The 22533-nt window shown below is 38.7% G+C and overlaps 2 protein-coding genes across 4 annotated transcripts in view; both read left to right on the top strand.

Annotated features, from left to right (window-relative positions):
* Window positions 1-611: 611 nt before the first annotated feature.
* LOC107587335 (A disintegrin and metalloproteinase with thrombospondin motifs 8-like) lies at window positions 612-18832 on the top strand. The gene is made up of 9 exons (XM_016275078.1): window positions 612-1856; window positions 5958-6197; window positions 7178-7310; window positions 8396-8563; window positions 10801-11099; window positions 12827-13013; window positions 13179-13351; window positions 13862-14037; window positions 16425-18832. Exons 1-9 carry the CDS (start codon window positions 1140-1142, stop codon window positions 17158-17160), a joined length of 2829 nt encoding a protein of 942 aa, XP_016130564.1. The 5' UTR covers window positions 612-1139; the 3' UTR covers window positions 17161-18832.
* A 1621-nt stretch (window positions 18833-20453) lies between these two features.
* LOC107587334 (zinc finger and BTB domain-containing protein 44-like) overlaps window positions 20454-22533 on the top strand; it is a 17579-nt gene continuing 15499 nt past the window's right edge. For all 3 annotated transcript variants that reach the window (XM_016275075.1, XM_016275076.1, XM_016275077.1), the window contains exon 1: window positions 20454-20721. The gene's annotated coding sequence lies outside the window, so the exon portion shown is untranslated. The remainder of the gene's footprint in view (window positions 20722-22533) is intronic.

Genomic DNA, 22533 nt, shown 5'->3' with positions numbered 1-22533 from the left:
CAGGTGTAAGATTGACATCTTGTGGTGAAAACATTTCAATACAGCTTGCTACATATCAAGAGCCATACAAATAATAAACTACGACCTATAACAAAACATTTATAGTATTGGACAGTGTTTTTATACAGTAGGATCCCATATGATCTCTTGTTAAATTGTTTTATTGGCAGAAAAATGTCCGGTGTCCAACTTAATACTGCAAATGATACAATGCTGCCCCTGAGCGGTGGTTTTCAAATCAACCGTCTCTGTAAAACGCTGCGTTACGCATGCACTGCGCTAAGATAATCAACACCTGCAAGTCTCTTACTGTGTGTACTGTAAATAACATATTATATGTTACTCTGTTAATTCTTAAATTATGTGTCTTTCTATTTGTTCTTAAGAGGTTTTATGAGTTTAAAGTGCGCAAGCTTGAACTAAATCAATGCCATAAAGGGAGTGAGGAGCTCAGGGTTGTGCGTCAATTGTTTGAAATAACATAAAATATTGCAATTTGATGTGCACTACGTGATTTGCACGTATAGGCTATTTGGGAAAGGTTTTTTTTTCATTTGTTTTGATTTATGGTTAACCACCAGTCAGTGTCTATTCAGATGTCACCTTCATAGTCCGCTGCTATCTAGGAAGACACCATTTGCTCGTGGGTACATTGCGTTTCTTCCTAGATTTTCACTGATCTAACACGCCCCCTAGCATCTGGTTGACACTCAACACATACTTCAAGTGTCCTACAGCATTCCAGCCGGCTGTTATAATCATAGCTGTAAGCAAGAGCCGCAGTGAAAAGGGGCCGTGCCGGTTGCCCTATTGGATCAAACCAGGATTTTTTTCTGCTTTGGCGCACGAGGGGGAGGAGAGAGTATGAATATCAAAAATAAACCGCGTACGCTGGAGAAGCCCAAGACTGTATAAATACCAGCGCAAGAACATTCTTCGCTTATACACTGAGCCGGATGATGAGTATTTCCTTACAAGACTGTTTCTGTGAACTCTCGAGACTCAATTTGAATTCTTATAAATCAATATTAATATTATTTATTGCATCTTTGTTTTAAAATAGAATTATCTGTGCCTCCAGTGCCGTTTTCTTATTTTTCAACATAAAGGTTTGGATATTTTTTGAATTCACTATTAAAATGGTATCCACAATTGTTTGTTTTATGGTTTTCTTAGCAAATCTTATGTCTCAGTTAGCTCTGGGTGAGCTAAACGAGGAAGAGGAGACCGTGCCAGTAAACCTTACATTCAGAAAAGGTGGTTTTTGGAGAAATGAAGAGAGACGATTTAAGATCAATGCATTTGGTCAACTTTTCCTGCTTGACCTGACGCCGGATAGCAAGTTCGTGTCTCCATCATTAAACGTCCAGCGCGTAAATGCAAAAAACCTTCCAGCCGTTCTGGACGCCTCCAGGAGCGGAGGTGTTTTCAGGGATGTCCCCCAGTACGGAGACAGTGGTGCGGACCTCAGAGACTGTTTCTACAAAGGAACGGTCAACTCTGAAAAGGAATCGGTAGTTGCAGTCAGTTTATGTCACGGCATCCAGGGTACCTTCATAACGCAAGGTGACGAGTACTTTATTCAGCCTAAAGCAAGTGCCAAGACCACCGGGAAATCTTTTCTGCAGGTGCACGTCGTTAAAAGGCGAGCCTTTCCCAAAAATCGCAGAGCGTCAAATATGCTCTTTGATCAACAGAGAGTTGACCGTTTTGTGAAAAAGAGCAACCTGAACTCTAGTGAAGACGAAGACGGCAAAGTGAGTCGCGCAAAAAGGTTCGTGTCAGCTGCGAGATACATCGAGACCCTGGTAGTCGCCGACGCTTCTATGACACGTTTCTATGGAGACGAGATAAAGGTGAGTCAAGCTGCCTTTATAGAAGTCACACATTTTCTAGTCGTTTTATTTTGAATGGCATGAGCAATTGTTAATGTACAATTCAGACCGACCTGGCTGTTCATTTACTTAAGACGTTTCACCACTCATCCGAGGGGCTTCAGCAGACCACCTGGTGAAACCACTTTATATGAATATCAAGATTTGTATATATAATTTTCCTTTTTTATTTTATTTTATTAATATATTTATTTATTTTACAAGCTAATATCTTTCAGTCATGCCCCAATTGTTGTCCTTGGCAACACGGACAACTGTGACTGCAATATGTATGGAATATTTGTAGACATTTTTACAAACCTTTTAACTGTAGCTTATTTGCTACACCCACCTTTAATAAGGTACCTAAATAAACATTCGTTTCACAGAGACCCATCAAGTCTCCTCAATAAGTTTTCAAGGTGACATTCAATCTGACATAGCACGCGCAAAGAAAGTGTGCGTTAACACGTAAAACTGAATTTACCAGCAGCCTTCAGAGTGCATTTTAGGTCAACATACTGCAGTGTTGTAGGGACTAGGGAGCACTGATCTTGGAGCGAATCTGGCTTTTTGAAAGTTTTGGCATGTTTTCTTTCACGAAAGGTTTTCTTTCTCTCCTTGGTTGCTTGCAGTGGGGTTTCTCTCACGGAGATAGAAAGCTCAGGTGAAGTTGAAGATTGGAGTTACTGGAGTCCCTAAAGGGACCTTCGCAAAGAAAAAAAAAAGCAATTCCAGCTGCAGTGTTGAGCCTATCCCCCTTGAGTATCTGCATTATCCTGTCTTCTTGTGCATTTGTCTTATGTGGACGACCATGTACAGATTTAGAATGACCAACTTCTCTTGCAATGACTCAAATGGTCATCCCTTTGGCCTTCATCTGGACAACCTCCTGTTGCAGGGTTTCAGTCACCTTAGAGCAGCCCACCATCCTGCAATCTCAGTGAAAATTGGAGGAATGCTGCCAGTTAAACAGGATTTGTTATAATTAAGGAAATTAGCACCAGGTGCCAGATTAACACCAATAACACCTCCTTTTGAAATATCTCATTTAATTTTTATACTGTGCTTCAGAATACAATTAATTTATGAAATATGCTTACAAAACTGTCCTTCTACTCCTGTTAGGATAACTTCAAATAGGACTAAGTAGTGACCTCGAAATTCAGGAAAATATAGTTTTTTAAAAAATATTTTGATCTCCACTGTACTCCACTGCCATGATATTTGATGTAGGCTATAATAAGATGAAGCTCACGATTATGGTAAGGGGCGTTACATTTCCGATGAGTGCTTGTAGTGTTCAGCCAATCACAATGCACTGGGTCAGCTGGCCAATCAGAGCAGACTGCGCTTGTCGGAAGGAGGGACTTTATAGAAAACGAAGCGTTTGAGAGAGGCGGGGCATTGAGGACCTACAATAATGTACAGTATTTGAAAAATAATGTGTTTTTTGAACATTAAAGCATGTCAACATATTCTGTTACACCAAATACACCAAATAATTATCTTTAAAAAAGCATCATATGACCCCTTTAAAGAAAGCCAAAATTTGAGCAAATAGGTCTTTATTAATTCATGTGCATCCATACTCACGTTTTCTTCACAGTAAAATTGCAATGACGCACAAAGGAAATAGGTTATAGTTTAAATAAACATTGTACATTAAACATTGTAACACGTGCACACGTGAAAAGTTTATTGTGAGCACGCAATAGTTTCTCATGCGTATGCGAAAGTCTGTGTATTTTTTATTTTTGCAAAGGTCCCTTTGGGGCTCCGTAAGTTACAGAATGCTTTGAGCAAAATCTGTCAATCCATTCCACCTACAGTTTATAGTCCGGTTTTAGTCTGCACATTACTTGGAGAAATGTGAAGCTTGGTGTAAATAGAAATATGCATAATAACTGGTTTGTCAGAAATGCATGTACTATATGAAACAAAACACATTATGTTAACACTGCTAACTCTTAAGATATGTACTAAAGTAAACACTGAAAGTTCGGAATATGGACTCTAAAAAATGCTGGGTTGTTTCAACCCAACTTTGGGTCAAATATGGACTAACCCAACTGTTGGGTTAAATTTTACATAAAATTTTTAACCCAAAAGTTAGGTTAGTCCATATTTGACCCAAAGTTGGGTTGAAACAACCCAGCATTTTTTAGAGTGTGTGTTTATCCATTTAACTAATGTGCTGTTAACTAAATATGATTGCACTCAAAACAGCTGTCATATGTGCTGTTTCACATTATCAAGGATTTCAGGACAAAACTGTCATTCAGGGACACATTTTCATTCCAGTCAGTCTTTATTCCCATGTAAAACTGCAGCTGTATTCACATGTCAATTGAAGTATCATAGAAAGGTTTTTAATAAAGGATAAAACGAATTAGCTCTTAAAGGGATAGTTCACCCAAAAATGAAAATTTTATGTTTATCTGCTTACCCCCAGGGCATCCAAGATGTAGGTGACTTTGTTTCTTTGGTAGAACACAAACAAAGATTTTTAACACAAACCGCTGCAGTCTGTCAATCTTATAATGAACTTGAATGGCAATCACGGCTTTGAGAGTAAAAGAAAACACACAAACAAAACCAAATTAAACCCTGCGGCTCGTGATGATACATTGATGTGTAAAGACACAAAACGATTGGTCTGTGCAAGAAACTGAACAGTATTTATATCGTTTTTTTTACCTCTGATTCACGCAATGTTCGAACTGTCCTGAGCGGCAGCGCGTCCTCCTGAGGGCGTTAAACGATTGGTCTGTGCAAGAAACTGAACAGTATTTATATCGTTTTTTTACCTCTGATTCACACAATGTTCGAACTGTCCTGAGCGGCAGCGCGTCCTCCTGAGGCCTCCTGAGTTTCTTGCACAGACCGATCGTTTCGTGTCTTTACACATCAATGTATCAGGGCGTTCTGGACCATTGACATTCTTACATCAATCTCAATTAGGAGTGTCAATGGTCCACTTGAGAGATAGGTGGCGGTAATGCACTTATAAGTCTGCGATCCGCCGTAAAGCAAGAAGAAGAAGAAGAAGACACCTCACGCGCCTGCTGTTGAGAACACGCTCAGGAGGACGCGCCGCCACTCAGGACAGTTTGGACATTGCGTGAATCAGAGGTAAAAAAACGATATAAATACTGTTCAGTTTCTTGCACAGACCGATCGTTTCGTGTCTTTACACATCAATGTATCATCACGAGCCACAGGGTTTAACTTGGTTTCGTTTGTGTATGTTTTTTTTTTACTCTCAAAGCCGTGATTCCCATTCACCTCCATTATAAGACTGACAGACTGCAACGGTTTGAGTTAAAAATCTTCGTTTGTGTTCTACCGAAGAAACAAAGTCACCTACATCTTTGATGCCCTGGGGCTAAGCAGATAAACGTCAAATTTTCATTTTTGGGTGAACTATCCCTTTAATGATCGGTCTATGGTTTAGATATGAAAAGTAACATAAATCAGGCAAACCACTAAGACTTTGACTATGGGGTTGGTTATACAGAGTGTAACAAAATATGAAACATGTCTTCGAATCAGTGTGGGAGAAAATAAAATACAGAGGGGGCGAAAGGACCATCTGGAAAAGGAGGACATCCAGGAGTTGTTTGTGACTCATTTAATTGATAGAAAGAAGAACAAATGTTTAAATGTTTTGGTCCCACAGGCCTTCAGATTTGGGCCACCATTTTATTCTCTCCCCCAAAAATGTAGTGTGAAGTTTAATGAAGAAAATACTTGTTTAACAGCTGTCTGTACTGGTCGTACTATGATATTTGCGGCAGCTGCATTATTTCAGATGATTGAGATAAAGCTAATGAATATATTTAACATGGAAAATAAGGCCTGTTTCTAAAATGTTGTCAAGTCATAATCTCCTAATGTATGACACTGAAAACAGCCAATCAGACTGCTTTAATCATCTAGCTTTAATGCCAAAAATCACGTTTTTGGTACTGTATATCCAGGGCTGTATATTTAGTATCTTTGAGATTTGTTTATGCAATGTATCCACAGACCATTTTGGTTGGATTACTAAATTTCTATTCTCTCTCTTTCTTTCGACAGCACTACCTTCTGACAGTGATGTCCATGGCAGCACAGGTTTATGTGCATCCTAGCCTGAAAAATGCTGTTAGTCTGGTAGTAGTGAAGATGGTGGTTGTGGAGGATGAGGAGGTGGGACCTGAGCTTTCAAGCAATGGTGGTGTTGCCCTGCGCAACTTCTGCAGGTGGCAACAAATTTTCAACCCAGGCAGCCAGAGACATCCTGAACACTATGACACTGCCATCTTGTTCACTAGAGAGGTAAGAAACACAAAGCAGACACATTTTAGGACAACAGAATCCAATTTAAATGAAAAAACAACATTAATTGACATCCTGTAGAAAGAAATTTATCTCATGACCCATGTACATAAGTAACCCATGCTCAAACGATCAAATGTGTTTTGGGCTTAAAATGATGGCACAACTGGACTTTTAATAGCAGATTTACTTTTAATATTAGAAATATGTAGTTCATTTAATTCATTTTTCCATCAGGAAAGATGGCAACAATTTTTCCCCAACATTTCCAGTCCACACACATTTTACAGATGTAATTACCTTCAGATTTTGTTTAACTCACTTGGCTACCACTTTTCCAAAACAAGACATAATTTATTGAGTCAATGACAGGGTCATGATCACAATGCTCAGCAGGGAACCCCTTGTCCAATCTTAGAGACAGCAAGCATGAGATTGTAGCTCTGCCAAAAACCAGAGGGCTAGCACTGGATAAAATAGATGTAGGAGAAACTAAAATTTGGCTGGCCTTCCAGCTGAGAGCAACACAATAGAACGAACAAAGATCTCAGTCCTGGATGGAGAAGCAGGTGGTTTTTATTTAGCGGAGGAGTTCTGGGTGTCTCTGTTCATCTCACATGGCTTCCACTGAGACGTCTTCCCTAGTCAAGGTTATCCCTGTCTGGACAGGGAAGCTCTGTACAGGCCCTTTGTCTACATGTGCTGTGTGGTCCAGCTATCTCACAGTTAATTTTCCCCCTCTTGTTTTTTTTTCTAGTATGCAGTCTGCCATGTATTTGCTTAATTTTACGATGGAAACACTGACAAATATGTTTTGCTGGCAAGAGCCTGCTTGGGGAAAAAGGGGCTGTCTGGAACTAATGGAGCGATGTCTGGATATCAGTGTCTCAGATGTGTCCCCCTCTCCTCTCGCTTCTCTTTTTTTCATCTCACATCTCTCTGTCTCATATGCCCATTTGTCTCTCTCTCTTTGACCTCAGGATATTTGTGGATATAAGGATTGTGACACTCTGGGTGTAGCTGATATTGGCACTATGTGTGACCCCAAAAGAAGCTGCTCAGTTATAGAGGACAACGGCCTTCAGGCAGCATTTACTGTGTCACATGAACTCGGTATGTTCACACACATAACCAGACTCAAAGTCTGTAGTTAGACATCTCAGACTTAGACTGTCTGGACAAGAGCATGTGTTCCAGACTGAGTCATTAATTAATGTAAACCAGCTGTTTGCAGCAGCTAAAATACACCGAGAACTTGGTGTTACTACTAGGGCCGTTGATTGATTACACATTTTAATTCATCGCGTGATATGTCGTTTTAATCACAATTAATTTCATGTCAGTATTTGATTGTAAAATGATGAATCACGTGTTAAATTTGAGAATGAAGATAATTCAAAAACCAGTAAATAATCGAAATAGACTTACATTCTGTAGAGTGGCTTTAGAAGTTGATGTATTAAAAATGTCAATATCATTGAGCTGTCTGTCTGTCCAAGTTATACAGGACAATTTCTTGTATTTCATATATTTTTAAATAATCACAATCTCTTGAGTGAGTAAAAAAAAACATGTTGAATATGCACACACAAACAAGTGTTCAAAATACAGGTAAAGTTATGGACTCTCCATTGAATAAGCATCAAGTTGCAGTAGTAGCCGCAGTGTTGTTGCCTGTTTGAATGTTTGGTTGTAAGTGATATCCTGTGGAAAGGCAAAAAGCACAGTGAGCAGCAGTGATAAAAATCAGTGAAAGATATATAGATCTCTCGGTCATATGGAGGAGTACAGCAATGTGGAAACGTTATTACACTGTACAGGTTCAGTACATCTTTCTGTTTTCCTCTCCTTTTTTTCAGGCCATGTACTCAGCATGCCACATGATGATTCTAAAAACTGTGAGAAGTTGTTCGGGCATCTCAATGGACATCATATGATGGCTCCTTTCTTTGTCCACCTCAACAAAACTCTTCCCTGGTCTCCATGTAGTGCACTCTACATCACAGAGTTCTTACTGTTTGAATGTTTGGTTGTAAGTGATATCCTGTGGAAAGGCAAAAAGCACAGTGAGCAGCAGTGATAAAAATCAGTGAAAGATATATAGATCTCTCGGTCATATGGAGGAGTACAGCAATGTGGAAACGTTATTACACTGTACAGGTTCAGTACATCTTTCTGTTTTCCTCTCCTTTTTTCAGGCCATGTACTCAGCATGCCACATGATGATTCTAAAAACTGTGAGAAGTTGTTCGGGCATCTCAATGGACATCATATGATGGCTCCTTTCTTTGTCCACCTCAACAAAACTCTTCCCTGGTCTCCATGTAGTGCACTCTACATCACAGAGTTCTTCGACAGTGGCCACGGTATGATCCTTCTCTGTGTGTCAGGATGCTTTTTTAATCATTTCCCTTTTTTAAAAGTTATATGTCAGTGAAAAAGAACTCGCTGAAATGCAGTTCTATTTGTTTTGCTCTTGTCTTTCTAAATGTATTTTTTATTAACAGCTGGTTTTCCCTCGGTTAACATTTGGTTTTCAGTTTTTGTTTGGTTTTGGCCTTAGAACATACTGGTGCATATTTCCTAGAGACCCAGAGAAAAAAAAATGTAATAATATTCAGTGAAATTTAGAGACATTTGGCTTAAATTGCAAATCTGTCATTCAAAAGTTAATGGAAACATGTCACAGAGAATCTACTGTATAATTTTGATCTTAATGTCTCTAAAAATCTCTATAATGTAGATGCCTGTGTTTTATGAATTTACTTTCTTTCAATATTTTGCAAGTTTCTTGTTTAAATGCCACTTCTGTCTTAACTTACTCTCTAACCACTAATAATGGGCTGGTGGGACCACACTCAGTAATTTTGCTGAGAGTGTCAAAACTAACAGTCTTTACAGAGTAAGCTCACTCTCACTCACTTTATCTACTCATGTATGGTATGAATATATACACTACCGTTCAAATATTTGGGATCAGAAAGACCCCTGATTTCTAATGTCTCTTATGCTCACCAAGGCTGCATTTATTTGATCAAAAATGTAGTAAAAGAGTAATATTGTAAAATATTCTTACAGTTTAAAATAACTATTTTCTATTTTAATATATTTTAAAATGTAATTGATTCTTGTGCTGGCTAAGCTGAATTTTCAGCAGCCATTACTCCAGTCTTCAGCGTCACATTGAAAACAGTTGTGCTGCTTAATATTTTTGTGGAAACCATGAAATATTTTTTCAGGATTCATTGATGAATAGAAAGTAAAAAAAAAACATTTTTGTAACATAAATGTCTTTACTGTCACTTTTGATCAATTTAACACATCCTTGCAGATTAAAACAATTAATTGAATTACATTAATGGATTAAATGTAAATGTATTAATTATATTTTTATTTTGAATGGTAGTGTATGTATATATATTTTCCTCTCTGTGAAGCTGTGAAGTTGTGCTATAAACTCATTAAGTGAACGATATCCCAAAGGACATACTGAAGGTGTATCCGTCAACTGTCAATTAAGGAAGCCTAATATTAACTATGATTTCACAATAAAGTTGAACTCAGATAAGAAAAAATGACAACTCAGGAAATATGGTAGACATTTTTTCTCCAGTTGTTGATTTATCTCAGTTGATATCTCAGTCTACACACTCTCGTTCCAACTCTTCCACTGACTCATCTTCAGTGACTCACACATTCCAGGTTTAACAACTGTTTTCCCTCACAGAGGCAGTGCGCGTTGCCAAGCACATGCCGTCTTTACCGGTTGCACTGTTGCCACAGGTAGACTATGAACTGATACAACTTCAAGGCTGTTATTTTCCATTGTTGTTATGCCTGTATCCATTTCAACAAAAGCCTTTCATTACTAAGCATTCATAACATTAATTTAACCAAATTCTTAATACTTAAGATATTAAGGGGTCCTCAATACTTTAAGCCTAATAAGATTTTACAGTATCAATCTTGGAAAAACAGAAAGGGAGTCAAGAAGTATGTGTAATTGTTTCAAGGCATTATACTGTCTCCATATCTTTATCCATATGGATAAAACTATATTTGGAAAAACTCAGAGTAGACATTCCTTACAGTAAAATTACACTTTCTTTTGTTACCGAATTGTTCTAGAGTGAGCTAACTGAGGCTGCACAATAATAGGTTAAATAATGGAAATCTCCAGATGGGAGACTATTATGTCTTACATGCATTGTGGTGAGAGGAGGTACAGTGAGATCTCTCTGCAATGAAAATAGTCCCCTCAAGCTAACATGCACACCTGTTTTAGACTTGCTGTATGTAAGAGATTGTTTTAGCTGAAGTAAACACTCGGTCAATAGCAATGGGCTTAAAGAAAACACAGCAAACCACCTTATAAGCATAATATAATTTACAGTCATATCTGTGTATTTGGGAGATGCTACTTATATTGCATTCAAGGTAGACATTTTTTCAGTAATTGCTTTCCCTGAGAATCAAACCTATAACCTTGGTGTTGCTAGCACCATGCTCTACTGTTTGAGCTACAGGAAGACGATCTTTAAATTTAATTTGAAGCAGTCTCTACAAACACAGCTAAATAAGACCCTGCTTGTGCATTCCTCAGGTGACTGTTTGCTGGATCCACCCGAGAAGAGCATCCCTTTACCCACCGAGCTCCCCGGCCATATGTTTGGTCTGGAACGGCAATGCCAGCAGGTATTTGGGGACGAGTACACCCACTGTCCCAATGCCCCTGAAGATCAGATGTGTGCACAGCTGTGGTGTCGAGAAGAAGGAAAGATACAGTGCACGACCAGGAATGGAAGCCTCCCCTGGGCCGACGGTACTTCATGTGGGGAGGACAGGAGATGCCGTGAGGGTTTGTGTCTGTCGAGTGCACTGGAGGAGGCGGGAGACGAGAAGGTATGCATGGCCAGGAGGATGTGTGTATGTGCGTCATCTGGTTTTATCACACTTTATCTGTCAGCACATATGCATGTAAAACACCCATGTTCAGATTTACGGGCGCCACTATTAACAAATATCTGACACTGTAGGTGACGCCTTGCTTATGGCCTCTTGTGCGTCACCCTACTCTTCCTTTTAAAAATTAAAAAAATGTGCGCATCCTGTCTGAATGATCTCTTCTCAGCTTATTCAAAACCATAGGCGTAGCTTGACGTTTGAGTTTGGGGGGGCCAAACCAAACCGGTGGATTTGGTCAGACGTACTTTTAAACACATTTTAGTTTTGCTATAGTAAATCTACATATTCACATTCACATAGAGCAGTGGCAAGTGCTGAGGTTGTCATGGTAACCACATCTGAGTTTTTCGTTGTCTCCAGAGTTCTCTGCTGTTCGTGTATGTTGTTAAAAATGCGGAACATCATTTTATTCCACACAACAGGCAAGCATTACCGTTAAGTCTATTATCCACCAAAATGCAGATTTGTCACGTGACAATTCTTACGCAAATGAGATTGAGGGAGACGTTAAGTTTGTTTTGATTTATTAATTTACTTACAATAACAATTTAAAATTGATTCACTTTTACGTATTCACTTTTACATGTATTATTAAATGCATTATATACATTTTTACTTCATAGAGAAAACGTTATAAATAAATATTTAGTAAAATTCTTAAATCGCTATGGGGGAGCCATAAAATCGCTTAAAATTCTTAAATCGCCCCCCCCCCCCCCCCACACAAGCTACGCCCATGTTCAAAACTTTTAAGTATTTCCCTTCCTTCAACATTAAAGATGACACATTCTTTTGACCATAGTGTTTACATGTTTGAAAAAGTCTCAGAGTGCTTAGAGTCAGTCTGTTCTTTTTTTTCCCCTTCAGAAATGAAACTCATTCCTCCTCTTGGATCCCAACCAGGCCTCGTCTTTGAGCAGCTTAAAATAATCAATCTACTTTAAATTCAGCTTCTAAATGCTAGAGAGAGAGAGAAAGAGAGTTTATATAGCGGGAACCTTTAAAAAGCTCGATTATTTTTTAGCTTTCCATTTAAGATGCAGTTGCAATGTATTAAGCAAAGCCTTTTAAAATAAGCATGATTATATTTGGTGTAGTTTATTAAAACCCCCCAGCTTGTGATCCTAGACGGCCTGGCTGTTAGACGGCATCCCTCAGCCAACTCATAAAAAACCCTGACAAAACTGCAGTGTGGTATGCTCACATTCCGTCAGCACTACGTTTACTGGAAGTGATGTTTAGGAGCACTTTGCAAGACAAAAGTGACAGTAAAGACATTTATAATGTCACAAAATATTTCTATTTCAAATAAAGGCTGTTCTTTTGAACCTTCTATTTATCAAAAAATCCTGAAAAGTTTCCACTAAAATATTAGCTGTTCTCAACAATGATAATAATAAGAAATGTTTCTCGAGCATATTAGAATCAGCATATTAGAATAATTTCTGAAGATCATGTGACACTGAAGGTTGGAGTAATGGCTGCTAATAAATTCTGCTTTACCATCACAGGAGTAAATTACATTTTCAAGTATACTGAAATAGATAACAGTTATCTTAAATTGTAATAATATTTATAAATGTGCATTTTTACTGTATTTTTTAATTCTAGGTGCTACATATTACAGTAAAATGTATATCTAACAGTCTCTATTTGTGCTCCAGGTGTCAGTCAATGGTGGATGGGGAGAGTGGGGCCCTTGGGGGTCGTGCTCACGGACATGTGGTGGGGGTGTGGAGTTTTCTCACCGTGAGTGCACTGCTCCAGTGCCACAGAATGGGGGATCATACTGTGTGGGACAGAGGGTCAAATACCAGTCCTGCAATACTCAGACATGCCCAGAGGACCATGGTAACATTTTATAAATAAACCTCCATTGGGTGGCATAGGTCACATTATTGAGGGCTAGAGAATGAGTGAGGGGAGTGAATGAGGTCAAGAGGTCAAAAGACCATGCATTGTTTATAACCACATTATTCTTAGTGGTGCACCAGTAACCATATATTTAATCCACAGGAAAAAGCTTCAGAGAGGAGCAGTGTGAAAAGTATAACAGTGACCGTTATTTGGACATTCAAGGAAACATGAAGCAGTGGATCCCCAAATATTCCGGCATCTCTCCACGAGACCGCTGCAAACTCGTCTGCCGATCCAAAGGGAGCAATGAATTCAAAGTTTTTGAAGCCAAGGTACACATCCATTGAAAACGTTTTCCTTTTCATCTAATCTGATCAGCAATAATGACAATATGTGAAATAAATTTTAGTCTCTTCTATGTATCTGTCTGCTCTAAAGCTTTACTAAGATGTCAGATGATCTCTTTCTTAGACTTCCCTCTTGCCACAGGCCCATTGATATCTTTAAACTCCCACTAAACTCTCATGCATTAAATATTTTCCCTGTTGTAAAATGTGAAACCTGAGCACCCTAACCCTACAGTACAACTACTTGCTTAAGCTCTTGAGTGCACCTCTGTAACTGATATTTCAGATACCGCTGAAATGTAGTTGTTTTGACATAATCTTTAGCCCAGAGTTTTTGCTATTCCGCTTTGTGTGGAATAGCCATTATGTTAGAACAGAATACACTGGAGCACTTAGGCTGCCACTGCAATAAAAATGCACATTATTTTTTAAATATTCGTTTGGGTTTAGGCTGTCTGTCTATTCTAATGCTGATGTTTCATATGTGCTGTGCAGGTTGTGGATGGCACCACCTGTGGGCCAGACACCACATCTATCTGTGTTCAGGGCCAGTGCATCAAAGCCGGTTGTGACCAGGTGATAGGCTCCAATGAAAAGCTGGATAAGTGTGGTATCTGCGGAGGTGATGGTACCACCTGTAGGAAAATAAGTGGCTCACTAAACAAAGCTACGTAAGTAAATATTGTATATATAAGCATTACTAATACCATTTAAAATGATGGAACATAAAAACTGGGAAAGGAATGAGCTGCTGATATACTAAATTTAACTAAACCGTGTTATTAAATTATTCATTTTTTTATAGATTGTCTTTAAGTGAGCTTTAAAAGACAGCTAAGGTAGTATAACTGTAAAAGTAGGATAAATGATCATGTTCAAATTAAGTATCCAATATAATATCGATGAATTCAAAATTCCAAGCTCCAGAAGGGGGTTTTAACGGTGATACCATAGAAGAACCATTTTTCAGTGAACAGTTCTTAAAATAACTATTTTTGACTTAAGTCACAACTTAAGTATTTTGGTCACGGTAGTGAAATTGCAGCAAAATTTTGCTAACAAAAAAGGTCCATTATCCAACTTTTTCTTGTCGTAAAAATGGGCGCGGCCATTTGTAAATTCTATGGGTCTGGCTTCCGGTCTCATCTGCATCCAGCTATTTTTAGCTGAACAAAAAGTGTGTCTTATCATATTATTTTAATGTATTATCTTATTTATGAACACACTGGTTTGTAGTGCAAACAATTTTACCGTTTACTGCACGTTGTTATTCTCCTCGTTATTTACCTATAGCGGTTAATGATCCGGAAGTCTCACCCATAGGCTTACTTCCGCGTTGAAGAAAAAGGTGGATAGAGGATATGCACATGATGTCACAGTAGGCGGAATTCACTGTGGTTGTGCCCACCTGAGTGGCAGCATTAGTGTTTCTACAAAATCAGTTTCTACAAAATATATTGAAACAACCAGAATATCCATTGGTGTTCTCGCCACTTTGATTTCACCTCAATATGCTATACAGCACTTCACAATACACATCGTTTCAAAGCAGCTTTACATAAAGACATAATGTAATTTCTGCCTTTAACATATTTTAGGGCTGGGTGACATGATGATGATGATCATGTGTATGTAGAGCTATGTTGCTGTCAAACAGATCCATGGGCTGCTGGTTCTTTGAGTCCAACTGCCTTTAATTTAAGCTGTTAATTTGTTTTACTCCTGTTTTCACAGTTTCCTCTACTAGCGCCAGCCAAGTTGCAAAATATTTTACCTCTCAGTCCGACTGAGTGGGCATGTTCCGTCATGAAAGTGACATCAATGCATACCCTCTATTGTAGTGTAGAGGTGTATAAAGCACCCCTCACGCGCAAGTCACTTTCTAAACAAGCAGGTTTTTATTATTCAATGTGGAAAATTCATGTGACCAAAATCTGCATGGGGAAGGTTTTCGTCCTCACCCAAAACTTCTGATCACCCGGATTACTATTGGGATGACTGTATTTTACACACACAATTTTGCAAATTTGCGAAATGTGACTACACTCTCAGAATACAATTTTTTTTTATAATCTAAAGAAACTTTTTCCACTACATGGAACCTTTTGTGCAATGCAAAGATTCCATGGATGTTAAAGGTATTTCATGGAAGCATAGATGCTAATAAAGAACCCTTATATTTAAAGGGTTAGTTCACCCAAAAATTACAATTCTGTCATTAATTACTCACCCCCATGTCGTTTCAAACCCGTAAGACCTTCGTTCATCTTCGGAACACAAATTAAGATATTTTTGATGGAATCTGAGAGCTGTCTGACCCTGCATAGACAGCAACGCAACTGAAATGTTCCCAAGTCCAGAAACGTAGCAAGGAGATCGGTAAAATAATCCATGTGACATCAGTGGTTTAACCGCAAAGCTACGAGAATACTTTTTGTGTGCAAAAGAAAAAAAAAAGACTTTATTCAACAATTCGTCTCCTCCGCATCACCCTAGTGTCATTTTGGAGAATATCCGCTGGACGCAAACAACGTATGCTGTTCTGTGTCAGCTGCGTCACACGTCACATGCTGTTTCCATTCAGATCAAATCACAACAGCGTAGGAAACAGATCCGGCATACGTTATTTACGTCCAGCGGATATTCTCCAAAATGGCACTAGGGTGATGCGGAGAAGACAAATTGTTGAATAAAGTCGGGGGGTTTTTGCGCACAAAAAGTATTCTCGTAGCTTCGTATAATTGTGGTTGAACCACTGACGTCATATGGATTATTTTACCGATCTCCTTGCTACGTTTTTGAACATTTCAGTTGCGTTGCTGTCTATGCAGGGTCAGACAGCTCTCAGATTCCATCAAAAATATCTTAATTTGTGTTCCGAAGATGAACGAAGGTCTTACGGGTTTGAAACGACATGAGGGTGAGTAATTAATGACAGAATTTTCATTTTTGGGTGAACTATACTTTTAAGAGTTTAATGTGGGCCTATAACCAATATTGTACCGATATTCATATCACCCAAGTTTATGATATACTGTTTACTATTATTTCTCCACAGTATTGGCTACATTGATGTAGTTACCATCCCAGCTGGGGCGACTAATATTGACATAAAACAACGCAGTCATCGAGGCATCGCACACGATGGTAACTACTTGGCGGTAAAGGCAGAAGATGGAACCTACATCCTGAATGGGAATTTCTCAGTGTCTATGGCAGAGCAGGACATCCCAGTGCCTGGCGCCATGCTTCGCTACAGCGGCTCTTCCACCACCTTGGAGCGACTCCTCAGCTTTTACAGACTTTGGGAGCCCATCACCATCCAGCTGCTGTCCACCGCTGGGGACACCTCACCTCCTAGGATCAAGTATACTTTCTTTTTGCCGAGGGATGTGCCTTTTAGCAAGCCAGGCACAGACAGCAGAATTTCGCCACATGTCATCTTGCCTTTTGGGGGAGCTGACTGGGTCCTGGGTGAGTGGTCTGAGTGCTCCAAGAGCTGTGGTGCTGGATGGTCCAGGAGAAGCGTGGAGTGTAGAGATGGGGAGGGATCCTTGTCTTACCTCTGCGATGCCGACCTGCGACCAGCAGACATCCGGCCCTGTGGGGATCTGCCCTGTCCCATGTGGCAAATGGGGCCATGGTCAGCATGCTCTCAGACTTGCGGTGTCGGACAGCGCCACCGCACCGTAGTCTGTGTGGACTACACGGGCAAGGTTCTAGGGCATGAGAAGTGCAACCCAGACAAGAGGCCAGAGGTAGTTGTAGGGGAATGTTTTTACCAGGACTGCTAAAACTGACATTGTGTGGAGTAGTAGAGAATGAGAAGGTGGTGGGATCCGTAGTGTCTCTAGTGACTGAGAAAAAGCTTCAGAAACAAGCAAAGAAGCTCTTGGGAGGATAGAGCATTAGATTGGAGATGACTTATCAAGCATAACCAGGACATTTGATATGAATTATTATCTATATCATGGTTTAATCTAATTCTCTTTTAACCACAAAGGTAACCTCCCACGGAGATCTACCTCAGTCAATACAAGCTTCATAATGTTCATGGTCGTTGGAGTCCTTTGGAAACATTTGCACAAACCTGCTGAAATTCTGTTCAAAGGTGGTCACATAAATTATTCAAGTCAGAGCATCCACCTTTCTAGAATTGTCCACAACGGACTGCATTTTAGTATCTTTATACATGCTAGACTAATTAATTTCACACATTTATTTTTATTGCCAGCTTATGTTTTGTAGCATTGGGTCTGTTTCATATTGATATCTATTACTTTTAATACTGGTATCACCCTCAAAGGCTTTCAGATTTTTCAAATTACAACACTGGAGGAAACAATATTTGGAAGTACAGTCCTTTACTGGTCACACAATAGGTGTATGTGAACAGCGTACACAGATAAGAGCTGTTGGAATCGATACAAAAATGCTGATTTTACCTTTAAAATGTTGCCTGGTTATGACTGTTGATTTGGATGAATGATTTTAGTTTGTAATGAAGAATCAAAGTGGAATTGCATTTTCTCTCACACTGTTGGTCTTTCTGTACATATATACAGCCATTAGGCAACAAGCTATGCCAGCCTGAGAGCAACAGTGTAAAGACTGCAAAGTGTGCCTTAAATTAATTAATGTTTCTATTGGCATCCACTGGTGCACATTACTTAAATGGAATCATTTAAAATAACCGATACTGGCATATGTGAGTTTACTGGAGAAAATAATTTATTTGCTAAATGTTCATTTAGAAGTGGATAATTACTGTATATTATTGGACACACATGTGCCCTCAAGATAATTGCAATGATTACTAAGACACAAAAAAGAGAAAATACATTTCTTGTGAAAGACACATTGAGATTGCATGCATCTTTGCAATCTATATTCTGTTAATTTGTCCTTACTTATCCTTAGCTTTAGTTGACACTGTATACATGCATTTCAAAATCTACCACCCACATACCCATTATAGGAATAAAGAGAAAAAAATAATCTGAATGTTGTTAATAAATATTATTTTATTTAATGAGACAACTATGGGTAAACAGTTTATTTAAACGCAACAGTTCTGAGCAGACATTGCTGATATTTCTGAAATTTTCCCTTTAGCCAGAAGAGCACTGATATTTGTTGCAAGAGCCGTTTCACATATGGCAAAATTTAATTTAATTTGATACCTGCAAATTGACTTAGCCTGTAATGTAATTGAATAGACCCTGTAAGAATTTGAAAATATGAGAGAAAAGATTTGCATTCCATTTGAGTCAAAATTATGCAAGTTTTGAAATGGTGCATATTTGAAACTAAAGCATTCTATCCCTTCAATGAAGGTCTGCACAATGCTATTGTTATAGCTTCCTTTTACAAGCTATTTATTTTTTCTACCTTTAACAACTGTTTTTTTTCCCCTTGATGCTGCTCTCTGTCTTATACATGACTGATGTATGAATTTAAATCAATTAAATATGTCTACAAACAAATTGTTCTTGATTAATTTGTAAGGCCTCCATGTCAACACATTGTTAACCAATACACTGTTACCTTAAAAGGATAGTTCACCCAAAAAAGAAAATGTGATGTTTATCTGCTTACCCCCAGGGCATCCAAGATGTAGGTGACTTTGCTTCTTCAGTAGGATACAAACTAAGATTTTTAACTTTAACCATTGCAGTCTGTCAGTCTTATAATGCATGGCAATAGCAACAGAATCTACGAGAGTAAAAAAAACATACAGACAAATCCAAATTAAACCTTGCGGCTTGTGACGACACATTGATGTCCTAAGACACGAAACAATCGGTTTGTGCCAGAAACCGAACAGTATTTATATAATTTTTTACCTCTAATACACCACTATGTCCAGCGGTGCGTGAGGTGTGGACGCGCTCTGGCGTGGTTTACGCAAGCACCGGAAGTGATCTCTCGCATGTATACGACACTCATGTTTACACAGTGCACAGTCATTGTAGGTACGACGGCTAATCAAAATGGTACTTACTTGCGCTTATCCGGATTGTTCAACTTAAAACCGACTTAATACTAAAAGATTACGTTCTCTCGCGCGAACTCATTCAGGAGTGGTGACTTTCCACATATTCCCAACTTCTGAGCCTGCTCGCCTGAAGTTATGGTTGATTCGGCTGGATATCAACACACCCATTAACGTAAACTACGCCAGAGCGCGTACACACCTCACTCACCGGATGCCCTGCGTGCGCCCAAAGACAGTTGGACATAGTGGTGTATTAGAGGTAAAAAAATGATATAAATACTGTTCGGTTTCTGGCACAAACTGATCGTTTCGTGTCTTAGGACATCAATGTGTCGTCACGAGCCGCAGGGTTTAATTTGGATGTCTGTGCATGTTTTGTTTACTCTCATAGATTGTGTTACCATTGCCATGCATTATACGACTGATAGACTTAAAAATCAACGGTTGGACTTAAAAATCATCAAATGTGTTCTACTGAAGAAACAAAGTCACCTACATCTTGGATGCCCTGGGGGTCAGCAGATAAACATCAAATTTTCATTTTTGGATGAACTATCCCTTTAATTATACAATTCAATTCATAAAACATTTTAGCAATGAAAAGCTGTCCATACAGAACATACACATGACAACTTATGTCCAGACTAACAAAATGCTAAGATAAAACCTCAGCGTGCTAATCAAAACAGAGAAGATGCAAATGTAGTTAAATAAGGACTCTGTGTTAGAGACATGTGCATGTCTGCTTATTCTGCTAGATTTTGTGAGGAGGAAGGTAAGTTTCCTACTTTCAACCAAACCATTAAAAAAATAGACAGTATACTGTCACAAGTAACATAAATCCAACAGTAAGTGCTGATTCTAGGTTATTTTATCATCTCGAAAAGGGCAAAGACGACACTTGACAGAAGAGATTTCTAGATCCAGTAACCTGCAGTCTGAAACAAAACTCTTTGATACCCTAAATGGTCTACAAAAATAAAATTCATGCTTTTATTTTGTGTTATTGCGTCATCACAGCGCTTTTGAAGTCATCAGTAAAAATGAAAGGTCAGTCGCACAAGCCCCGTGAAAAGCATTCTGGGATACAATATGTAAACATCAGCCTCAAACCTGTCAGACGAGATACCAATGCATTTTATACACAATGCAAATTTGAACAGACTTCTTTTTTATGATTTTGCCTTTTAATACACTCGACTTCGTGATTTATCGGGATGTGACTATGCTGTCAAGAAGCGACAGTACTTCTGTGCAAGTGTCAGAATGCTAGCAGCCAGTTAGCTCGCTGCTGGATCACATTCATGCGCTTATAGTTGTCTTACATTTCAACGGATTCGTCCATTCTTTGTTACCGGTGAGCTGCACAGATATACATCCAACACAAGAAATGTTTCGTACACTGTGTTGACACTGACGACACTGTTTTAGTCATCATCAGAGATTAGCGTGTTAGCCAATGAATGCTGCAGGTCAGCTGGACCTTGTTTTTGGACTCTGAAAACCGTAATGCATGTTAATATTCTTGAGTATATTTTATGCACACGTTTCTGGTAATGTCACATTGTTAAGTCTCGGGTTTTTCATGTATTAATCGTAACATAACTCTCTAGTTTACACATCGTCTAGTTTACAATAGCAGGCCACATCCAACCTGTCAAAATACGCAGTTTTTGGTGATGAGAAATTCAAGTGTGAACCAAATGCATGAATCTAAACCTTTGATATGGGAGCTGGATATAAACTATTGAGAATTACATTGTTACGGCTACTACTGAGAATAAGTGCTTGCTATAATACATGAACAAAAGCAACTCGTGTGTAAAGCCACGCCCCTCTAACGTCCCCTGAGGATGAATTTGACAGCCATCAATAAAATGTCATTGTCCCCTCCCGTAGTTATGTATAGATCAGTGATGGGCAAACTTGGCCCTTCCAGGCCACTTTCCTGCAGAGATTTGATCCAACCCTGATAAAAATCACCTGCCCAGGGGCGTAGCCATCATTTCAGAAGTGAGGGGGACAGAAAAGTTTTATATATATATAAATAAAACATTACAATATAACATTTCTGTAATCTATATAACGTACCAGTCAACAGTTTTTGAATAAGGCAGAATAGTTTCAATACTGTAATAAATGCTATGTCAATTAGCACTGCATTGTTCATATACTTTATTTATTACCTGGAGATGACTTGACAAACACAAATAAACCATATTGTCGCAATCGTATGTTTAAATTTTTCATGTTTCCAAACGTTTCTGTTTTTCTGAAAACAACTGCTTTCATACAGCGATAGCTGGACGCTTTTGTCCATATTAGGAATTTCCTTGTACGACTTTCTGCGAGAGCTCCCTCCGGCTTCGAGTATGAATGAAACATACACTGCATGAGTGTTTAGCGCTCCGTGATGTTCATCTCGCCTTATTCTGGGTCCGAATAAAACATCAGATCATGCACAGACTATCCTGTCTCTTTGAATTTAAATCTATATTTATTCACACCGGCTCTTGAAAACCTCTATGCGAACACACTTGCCCGAAAAAGTGCGGAGACGAATTTACGTGATATTAAAAGTGGGGGGGGGACACGTCCCCCGTGTCCCCCGCGTAATCTACGCCCCTGCACCTGCCTGTAGCCTTCTAGTAGTCTTGAAGACAATGATTAGCTGGTTCAGGTGTGTTTGATTAGGGTTGGATCTAAACTCTGAAGGAAAGTGGCCTGGAAGGGCCAAGTTTGCCCACCCCTGGTATAGATGGATGATATTGTCTCTAATTAGGTTTTTTTGTTTTGTTTAGTTTTTTTTAATTTTGATATTGGTATGGTATTTTTGATGCGCTTCCCGTAAACTTCCCTTTCTAAAATATATATAGGTCAGTGGCCCTTGCCTTGGTATTTTTGGCAGAATTCGGCCCTCTGCGAAAACTAATTGACTAGAATAAGAGAATTTTCTTTTTCTTTTCTTGAGTTAACTATCCCTTTAAAAGGCTTCCAAAATGAATATGAAGATAACAGGTTCAAAATATATAATGATTAAAGATTCATCCGTGAATTACCTTTCTAAAATATTTTAGAAAGGGAAGTACAATTTTTTATATATATATATATATATATATAAATAGTTGTTATTATTATTATTACAATTATTATATTATTGTTGCTTTTG

Source organism: Sinocyclocheilus grahami, unplaced genomic scaffold (assembly GCF_001515645.1).
Source record: "Sinocyclocheilus grahami isolate Dianchi unplaced genomic scaffold, SAMN03320097.WGS_v1.1 scaffold92.1, whole genome shotgun sequence".
NCBI lineage: Eukaryota > Metazoa > Chordata > Actinopteri > Cypriniformes > Cyprinidae > Sinocyclocheilus > Sinocyclocheilus grahami.
The sequence above is the reverse complement of the archived record's forward strand: the minus strand, read 5'-3'. Positions and strand labels throughout refer to the sequence as shown.